This window comes from Camelus ferus, chromosome X, assembly GCF_009834535.1.
Source record: "Camelus ferus isolate YT-003-E chromosome X, BCGSAC_Cfer_1.0, whole genome shotgun sequence".
NCBI lineage: Eukaryota > Metazoa > Chordata > Mammalia > Artiodactyla > Camelidae > Camelus > Camelus ferus.
The window spans coordinates 29,189,205-29,199,882 of record NC_045732.1 but is presented as its reverse complement, the minus strand read 5'-3'; the positions used below and the strand labels follow the sequence as shown (position 1 = coordinate 29,199,882).

General features: G+C 39.6%; 1 protein-coding gene across 1 annotated transcript; it reads left to right on the top strand.

Moving 5' to 3' along the window:
* The first annotated feature begins 2,702 nt into the window (after positions 1 to 2,702).
* On the top strand, positions 2,703 to 3,587 carry LOC102524052 (ferritin heavy chain-like). The gene has a single exon (XM_032475082.1). The coding sequence runs from the start codon at positions 2,873 to 2,875 to the stop codon at positions 3,422 to 3,424; it is 552 nt and encodes a 183-aa protein (XP_032330973.1). The 5' UTR covers positions 2,703 to 2,872; the 3' UTR covers positions 3,425 to 3,587.
* The last annotated feature ends 7,091 nt before the right edge of the window (positions 3,588 to 10,678 follow it).

Genomic DNA, 10,678 nt, shown 5'->3' with positions numbered 1-10,678 from the left:
TACATAGGCAGGCAATAAGTAATGTTGAGATGAACGTACAAATAGATGCAAAATTAGTTCAAAATAAGTTGCATCCCACCAGATACAATTCATTTGCATTTCTGTGGACAAGAATAATTTGCATTATTATTAGTTTTCTACAAGTTAGAGTTATAAAATAGCTCAAAATCAGTGAAAGGTGGAGATAACCACGAAGGGTACTCTAAAAAGGACACCCAATAAGCGTCTTCTTTGTCAATTTTAAATTCTTTAACGATCTTTCTTGATAGGAGGAAAGCCTTTCCCCTTTCCCATAGGAACTCACATCTAATACAACTATCAGAAGTGCTGTCTGTGAGGTGGGAAAAGGCATTTCTGCTTATGGAGACCAAGATGTGTCTCCTTAACTCCAAACCTCAATAAGTGCTATAGAATGAATGTCTGTATCCCCCACTCAAAACTTGTATGTAGAAATTTTAACCCCAAATGTAACAGTCTTAAGTGGTGGGGCCCTTGAGAGGTGACTGCATCATGAGAATGCAGCCCTTGCAAATGGGATTAGTACCCTTATAAAACAGACTCTGGAGAGCTCCCTCACCCCTTCGACCATCTGAGGACACAGCAAGAAGATGGCCATGTGTGATGCAGAAGAGAGTTCTCACCAGAACCCGACAATGCTGGCATCCTAAACTTGGACTTCCAGCCTCCAGAACTGTAAGAAATAAATTTCTGTTGTTTATAAGCCACCCAGTCTATGGTACTTTGTTACAGCAGGTTGAATAGACTAAGACAACAAAGGATGGCAGCTTCTTCCCTTTTAGAGCATTGTTATTAAGAGTGTGGTCTAGCATTACCTGAAAGCTTATTTAGAAATTCAGATTTTGGCTCCAGTCTAAATCAGAATCTATATTTTAAAAGGTCTGAGACCTCTATAAATTGAAAAATATCCCATGTTTATGGATCAGAAGACTCAATATTGTTAAGATATCAATAGTCCCCCAAATTATCTACAGACTCAATGCAATCCCTATCAACAGTCCAGCTGGCTTTCTGGGGGAAAAAATTGACAAGTTTATCCTAAAATTCACATGGAAATATAAGGGACACAGAACAGCTAAAACAATCTTGAAAAAGAAGAATAAAGTTGGAAGACTCATATATTTTCCTATTTCAAAACTTATTACAGACCTACAGTAATCAAGACAGTGTTGTATTATCATAAGTTTAGATATACAGATTTATAGAACAGAATTGGGAGTCCAAAAATAAGCCCATATATCTGTGGTCAATTGATTTTTGACAAGTGTGCCAAGACCATCCAATGGGGAAAGAATAGCCTTCTCAACAAATGTTTCTGGGATAACTGAAGATCCACATACAAAAGAATGAAGTTAGATCCCTGCCTTACATAATATACAAACATTAACTCAAAATGGATCTGAGACCTAAATGTATCTAAATCTAATAGCTAAAACCATAAAATTCTTAGAAGAAAAACTGGTTGTAAATATTTGTGACCTTGAATTAGGCAATGGCTTCTTGGATATGACATCAAAGACACAAGTGACAAAAGAAAAAAATAGATAAATTGGACTTAATCATAATTAAGAACTTTTGGGCTTCAAAGGAATCACCATTAAGAAAGTGAAAAGACAATCCACAGAATGGAAGAAATATATCCAGAATATATGCAGAACTCTTACAACTCAACAATAAACAAATAATTCTATTTTTAAAAGGGGAAAAGATATGAATAGACATTTCTCCAAAGATGATATACAAATAGCCAATAAGTACATACAAAGTACTGAACATCACTAGTCATCAGGGAAATGCAAATCAAAATCACAATGTGATACCACTTTATATTCACTAAGACGATTAAAATTTTTTTTAAAAAAAAAACAGACAATAACAGTGTTGGAAACTTCACACATTGCTGGTGGGAATGTAAAAATGGTGCAATCACTTTGGAGAACATTCTGGGAGTTCCTCAAAATATTAAACATAGAGTTACCATCAACCCAGCAATTCCATTCCTATGTATATTCCCAACAGAATCGAAAACATGAGTCTACACAAAAACCTGTACACAAATGTTCATAGTAACATTCCTCATAATAGCCACAAAATGGAAACAACTCAGATGTCTATCAATTGAAAGGATAAATAAATTGTGGTATATGCCTATAATAGAATACTACTCAGCAATAAAAAGGATAAAGATTAAAAACATTATGTTAAGTAAAAGAAGGCAGATACAAAAGGTCATATATTGTATGACTTCATTTATTTGAAAAGTCCAGAATAGGCAAATCTATAGAGACAGAAAGTTGATTAGTGGTCACCAACCCTGGAGGGAGGCAGCATGGAGAGTGACTGCTAATAAGTAGGGAAATTTTCATTTTGGAGTGACAAAAACATTTTGTGATTAGAGTGTGATGATGGTTGCACAACTCTATGAATATACTAAAAACAAGGTAAATACTCACTTTCAAAAGGTTAATTTTATAGTATATGAGTTATATCTCAATAGGGCTACTTTTTAAAAGATGGTTTCAAGACAGTGCAGAGTTGGCCTGGGATTTCCTGCTTCGCCCAGGCTCCTATGAAGCCTAGAACAGGGAGCCCCGCCCCCATCGCCCTCTTCCTGTAACGGACCCTCTGGCCCCGCCCCCTCGGCCCCTCTTAGCGGCCATCATTTCCGGCCTATCCCAGAGCTCACACCCAGCGACCTGCCTGCCGGTTTGACGCCCGCCGCCTCAGGCCGCCCTCATCGCTCGCCCTGGGGACGCTCGGAGGCCGCCGTCGCCTTCACGCCCGCCGCTGCCCGCTTCGCGGCCTCCGCTTCAGTGTCGCCTTCGTCCTGGCCTTGGTGCCCCTGCCGCCAGCCATGATGCCCGCGGGGCCCTCGCAGGTGTGCCAAAACTACCACCCCGACTGCCAGGCCGCCATCAACAGCCACGTCACCCTGGAGCTCCACGCCTCCTACGTGTGCCAGGCCATGGCCTTCAACTTCGACCGCGACGACGTGGCCTTGAAGCACTTCGCCCGCTTCTTCCTGCGGCGCTCGCGGCACCTGGGGGAGCGGGCCGAGAGCCTGATGCGCCTGCAGAACCAGCGCGGGGGCCGCCTCTGCTTCCACGACATCAGGAAGCCAGACCGCGACACCTGGGAGAGCGGCCTGCAGGCCATGCAGTGTGCCTTGCGCCTGGAGAAGGGCGTCAACCAGAGCCTGCTCCACCTGCACCAGCTGGCCAGCGAGAAGAGCGACGCCCACCTGTGCCACTTCCTGCAGAGCCACTGCCTGAACCAGCAGGTCGAGTTCATCAAGGAGCTAGGGGACCACATCACCACCCTGCGCAAGATGGGGACCCCGGAAGTCGGCATGGCGGAGTACCTCTTCGACAAGCTCACCCTGGGCGACAGTGACAAGATGAACTGAGCCTGGACTGCACTTCCCCGTGGTCACGGGGTGACTTCCCGAGGTCACCCTGCCTGGCATGCATAGCGCAATATTGCCCTTGCAAAAAAAAAAAAGTTCACTTAAGTTTTTCTTCTTTCAATGTTATCATTCCTTCCAATAAAGTTACTGGTGCTTAAATAAAGGTGTCTGGTTACTTTGTATGTGCAAAACCCTAACCTTTTAAGTTTAAAACAGGTATGCAGGAGTCTCTTCACCTACCCCCACTCCATCCATATGCAGCTCAGGGTCTCCATGGATGGAGGGAGGATTCCATGGGACCCTGAAAAACACAAAATCAATCTTCCCCTTATTAAAAGGGGGGGGGGGGCGTGGAGTGAGGTGAGATGGGTGATCCGAGGCCCTGTGCCTAGGTAGGTGGTGTCTGTGGGTGCCTGTGTATGGTAAAGATACAAAAGAACATGGTCTAGAATTTATCACAGTAGTTGCCTTTGGGGAAGAAGTGAAGGAAATAGGATTGGACAGGGATGAAAAGAAAAGGGATCTTTAGATTTATACAATATATTTTACTTCAATTAATTATGCAAATGTTAATGTTTATTGAGTCTCACTAGCAAGCCAGGGGCCCTGGAAGACAGCATGGCTGAGACTGCCTCTGACAGGTTGACACTGGGCTATAGTGATAAGGGGGGATGAGCCTTGGGCTGTCTTCCTCATAGCCAAGGGGTTGACAAACTAGAATAAAATGTGATTAGCACTTTGCAGCTCCAAGTCCTTTTATTTACATTATTGTATATTATTTTTATAAGAACCTCAAGAAGTAAGAAGGATAGGTGTTAACGACCATGTCTTTATCAGTGAGCAAAAGGGAGGCACACAGGTAAAAAGTAATGGAATGTGGACACATACACAGATCTTCTAATGCCTTCTGTTTTTTTCCTGTTACTCCACAAGTGTAACAATGGGTTAAGAAAGACTCTGTGAGTAGACTGGGAATCCAGCCATATAACCAGCCCCAGAAGGGAGGGAAATCCCCAACACTTGTAAAGACAGCCCTGATCCCTGCAGTCTTCCCTCTAATTACAGGTGTGCCTCCCGCCTAGGGTGCGGATGGCTTCTAGACCTCAGCCAGAATCCTTCTCATAGGAAAGAGGTCTTCAGAATTGGCCACAGAATGCGTAAGAGGCAGCAGGGCACCGCACAAGAAGGTAGTCAAAACCCGTACACCGGAATCACTCTGTTCAGGCCCTGCCCTACACAGGCAGCAATACTGCTACCCTGAGTTAGCCCTGAATTCCTGGGGGACCTCAGGACTGCAAATCCCCAGAGATTACACCTTTCACTCTGAGTGGCTTCTCTTCAGTCACAAGAGGTAAAGGGGACCGCTACAAAACAGGTATGTTCTGCCTGCAAATTCAGCTCATCTGGACAGAGAAACCCTGTATTTTTGTTATGCACAGGATGCTGTAATCTATATACCGAACAATTGCCTGTTATGGGCCCTTCACTGGGATCTAAAGCTGACCCCAATTTGGGCTGCAGGGCCCCCTTTTTATCCCATCTTTCCCTTTTGTGTCATACAGAGGGACTCCCTGGGATGATACAGAGAATTCTTAGACCTGCATCCTCTAGGATGTGGGATTTCCTCACCTACAAGATTCAAAGAGAACTGTGATTATTACATTCCAGTGCCTATTACAAGCCCCTACTTGTAGTGTCACATTTCACAGCTTTTCTTTAAGAATCCCTGGCAGGGAAGTTTAGACACAGTGACAGCTCAATTGTTTCTTTCCTTCTTGTTCTTCTGCAAGACAAAAGTGAATGCTCTAAATCGCCCTTTTCCTGGTTCAGCTTTGGGGTCCACAAACAGCCTTTGGAATATGTGGGCAGTGACGGAAAGAAGAAACATTCAGATGAATGAAGTCTGCCCTGTTGCACTTTCCTATTTCTTGACTTTGTCCATTGCTGTAAGTCTCCTTATTTTCCCACCCTCCCCTGCCACATACCTCTCAAAAGGAGTGAGTAAACTTCTTGTGGGTGTGTCACCTTCCTGCATACTCACAGCCTTCCCAACTCCTTGATAACCTGACTCTCAAGACATGGTAGTGAGTTGTGACTTGGTCTTCCAGTCCTGGAAGATACCACCCTGAGATGCACAGCTGGATAACTGTCAGTCATTGGCCGTGCTCTGTTGCTTAGGGGAATGATGTCTGAAATAGTGGCTGTTGCTATGGGTACCAGAATCTCAGGCACCGATAATATCAGGACAGACTGAGGGAAAATGATAATAAAATTGATAACTTCATCTCAGGCTCAAACACGGATTCAAATTAACTGTGTTGAATAATTTACCTCTGGGGGAAAAAATCTTCACTCTATCACAAAAGGAAATTTCTTAATAAATGGTTGTCACTGACAAGTTGTACTTCATTTTCCAGAAAAAGGAAAAGTATTTTTTTCCCTCAGAAATGTGTGACACACAGTACAAAGCACCCATTAATTTCTCCTGCATCTTCTCTACTCTTGAAATTTGTTCTACATTTCTGATTTTTAAATTCTCTTTAATTTTTTTTTCATTTGCCAGCAATTCCAGTTTCTTTTCACAAGCCCAACAGACATATCTAATCAAGTATTCAGTAGAGGGAGGCATTACCACTAATCTTGGAAGTGATACTATGCTTCAGATTTGAAAATAACAGAAATTTTTATTACAATTTTTTTTGCAGTCCTGAGTTCAGCTTCAGAGGGATATTGATGGAATCTGCTTCAGTAAAGCTAAAGTGAAGGGTGAAATGAGGGTAATTAGCAAAGTTTAGGACACCTAAACAGTAAAGAAATTTATGCCTTGATTCATTAGTCCAGGAGGACGTAAGAGTGGGTTAAGTTACAGTGGGAAAGCAAAGTAATAATGGTTAACATAATAATCGTGTATCAGTTTGGGTTGGGTTTGACTATGAGTAACAAAGATCAGAAAAGCAGTGGCTTTAAAAAAAATAAAGGTTTTCTCTCCCATATATAAAATAAGGACAGAGGAAAACAGTTTAGGCTGCTGAGGGAGCTCCTTCCACCTCATTTCACTGATTCTAAGAGGTGCATTTTTTTCCCCACATTTTAACATCTTTGAAATTGGAATGAATCTTACAATCCCTGTTGGCCATAAGCTGTCACTGCCTGAGCAGGCACATCAAGACTCAGCAGAGTGGCATCATTGGCCATGAACAAATTTCTAGAAACATTAGAAGAGTACTCTTAAGAAATTCTGCATCACTAACACTCGATGGTACAGAGGATGCTAAATGTCCATCAACAGATGACTGGATAAAGAGGTTGTGATATATTTATACAATGGAATACTACTCAGCCATAAAAAAGAATAAAATAATGACATTTGCAGCAACATGGATGGACATGGAGATTGTCATTCTAAGTGAAGTAAGCCAGAAAGAGAAAGAAAAATACCATATGATAGCAATTATATGTGGAATCTAAAAAAAAAAAAAAGACAAACGAACTTACTTACAAAACAGAAACAGATTCATGGACATAGAAAACAAACTTATAGTTACCAGAGGGGAAGGGAGTGGGAAGGACTAAACTGTGAGCTTGAGATTTGCAGATACTAACTACTATATATAAAATAAACAACAAGTTCATAGTGTATAGCACAGGGAACTATATTCAGTTCTTGTAGTAACCTATGGTGAAAAAGAATATGAAAACAAATATATGTATGTTCATGTATGACTGAAGCATTATGCTATACACCAGAAATTGACACAAAATTGTAAACTGACTATACTTCAATAAAAAAAAAATACATACCAAAAAAGAGATACCAATGATTCTGAGTACAAAAGTGATTTAGAAAAATTGAAAATTATTTTATTTAAATTATTTACTTATTCTAGTTTCCTTGAGGTATAATTGACATATTGTGTAAGTTTAAGGTGTACAATGTGATGACTTGACACACATATATTTTGTGAAATGATTATCATAGTGAAGTTAACACATCCTTCACTTCACATAATTACCTTTTTGTGTGTGGTGAGAGCATTTAAGATTTACTTGAAACCATCAACAAAACAAAAAGACAAACTGCTGAATGAGAGAAACTATTTGCAAATGATATGACCAATAAGGGGTTAATATCCAAAATATATACATACAACCTGATTAAAAATGGGCAGAAGATCTGAATAAACATTTTTCCAAATAAGACATCCAGATGGCCAACAGGTACATGAAAAGATGCTCGACATCACTAATCATTAGAGAAATGTAACTCAAAACCACAGTGAGATATCATCTCACACCTGTCAGAATGGCTATCATCAAAAAGTCTACAAATAACAAATATTGGCAAGAATGTAGAAAAAAGGGAACCCTCATATATTGTTGATAGGAGTTGGTACAGCCACTATGGAAAAAAGTATGGAGGTTCTTCAAAACACTAAAAATAGAACTACCATATGATCCAGCAGTTCCACTTCTGGGTATACATCCAGGGAAAAAAAAACATTACTTTGAAAAGATATACCCACCCCAGTGTAGCAGCATTATTCACAATAGCCAAGATATGGAAACAACCTATGTGTTCATCAGCAGATCAAGGGATAAAGAAGATATGAGATAGATAGATAGATAGATAGATAGATAGATAGATAGATAGATAGGAAGGAAGATTACTCATCCATAAAAAAGAATGAAATTTTTCCATGTGCAACAACATGGATGGACTGGGAGGGTATTATACTAGTGACATAAGTCAGATAGAGAAAGACAAATACTGTATATTATCACTTATGTGTAGAATCTAAAAGTAAAACAAACAAATGTATATAACAAAACAGAAACAGACTTACACATATAGAGAACTAACTAGTGGCTACTAGTGGGGAGGGGCAAAATAGGGGTATGGGATTAAGAGATACAAACTACTATGTATAAAGTAGATAAGCAACAAGGAGACATTGAACAACTCCAGGAACTATAGCCATTATTTTGTAACAACTTCAAATGGAGTATAATCTATAAAAATACTGATCACTATGCTGTACACCTGAAACTAATATAATATTGTAAATCAACTATACTTCAATAAAAGAAAGTTAAAAATTTTTTAAAGATTTACTCCTTTAGCAACTTTCAAGTATATAATGCAAGACTGTTAACTATAGTCACCATGATGTATGTTAGATCCCTAGAACTTATATATCTTATGACTGAGAGTCTGTACCCTTTGACCAATATCTCCCCATTTCTCCCACCCCCCAGCACCATTCTACTATTTCTATTCGTTTGGTTTTTTTTAGATTACACATATAAGTGAGATCACACAGAATTTGTCTTTTTTGTCTGACTTGTTTCACTTAGAATAATGCCTTCATAGTCCATCCTTGTTGCAAATGGCAGGATTCCCTTCCTTTTTTTACCATTGTATATATATACCACATATTCTTTATCCCTGTGTCTGTCAATGGACACTTAGGTTGTTTCTAGGTCTTGGCTATTGTGAATAATGCTGCAATAAACATGGGGGTGCAGATATCTTAGAAGAGATGAAACTTGAATCTGAAGAATTTCTAGCAGAACCATAAACAATTTATCTAATGCATGGTTTCCTTTTTGTGTGTATGCACAAGAGTGACCTAATGACAAAGAAAATCTATGTCTAAATAAATGTGAAAGAGATCTTTTAATAAGTATAAATTGAAAAATCTAAGAAAAATTCAATGGATTAAAAAAGGTTATGTCAATTTAATTGGTCGCATTTTTTTCCTTTCTTCGTGGTACATAAAATAATGGTGTGCCTTAGAAGTGACATGTTTGATTTGACACAATACATTATTTTCTTGTTCCATTATACAGGGCTTCTGGTCTTAAGGTTATCTTTTTTCTAATACAGCTACTGGAGCTCCAACCATTTACATCAGCATACCAGGAAGAAGAAAGAATAGACAGAAACAGATACAGATATATTTTTATATATATATATATACACACATACACATATATATGTGTGTGTATGTGTGTGTGTGTATAAATATATAAATATATAAAATGAGCAGGGAAAGATAGGGACCTTTACTAGGAGGAAGGAAAAGATTGTAAATCTGGGTGCCATAAATTGAGGGCTTATCTTTGAGTTAAGGGGTGGTGGCTTACTGTGATTTCTGATTCAGGGGAGCAGTGTCATGGGAACATGTATTTTTCAAAATCAGAGGATCCAACAGATGGTCCCAGGCCAGATTCACCTGCAGATGTATTTTGTTCCAACTAATGATTTTTAAACTAATTTTTAAATTTTGGGAAGAGTGTAGATTTACAGAAATGTTGCAAAGATAGTAGAGAGTTCCTGTATATCCTTGACCCAGTTTCCTCTGTTAACACCTTACATGTGTTAAAAATAAGAAATTAAAACTAGCACATTATGATTAACTAAACTCAACAGTATATTCAGATTTCACCAATTTGGCCACTTAAGTCCTTTTTCTGTTCTGGGTTCCAATCCAGGACATCACATTGCATTTAATGTCAAGTCTCCTTGACCTCTTCTGTCTCAGTCTTCCCTTGTTTTTCATGACCTTGAGAGTTTTGAAGAGTACTGGTCAAGTATTTTGTAGCATGTTTATCAATTTGGGTTTGTCTGAGGTTTTCTCCTGAATAGACAGGGTTATGGGTTTGGAGGAAGAGGACCACAGAGGTATGTGCTCCTCTCATCACTTCATATCAGGGGCTCCATGCTCTCCATATGACATCACCAGTGATGCTGACCTTGACCTCTTGGGTAAGGTGCCATCTGCTAGTTTCTCGACTGCAAAGTTACTATTTTCCCCTTTCCATTCTCTACTCTTCAGAAATCAGTCACTAAGTCGAGGTCACTCTCAAGGAGTGGGGAAGAGGAACTAAATGTCACCTCCTGGATGGGGAGAGTGTCTACCTATAATATTTGAAATTCTTCTGAAATGAAAACTTGTAGCTTCTCTACCATTTGTTTATTTATTCAGTCATCTATTTATATCAGTATGGACTCGTTGATACTTACTTACTACTTTGAGTTATAAACCAATACTATGTTATTTATTTAGTTGCTCAAATTGTTCCCAATTTGGCCATTGGGAACTTTCTGTTGGCTCTTGACATACTTCCATGAGAGAGAGAGAGAGCGAGCGAGAGAGAGAGAGAGAGAGAGAGAGAGAGAGAGAGAGAGAGAGCGAGCGAGAGCGAGAGCGAGCGAGCACGTAGAGTACTTTCTTACTTTCTGGCACTACA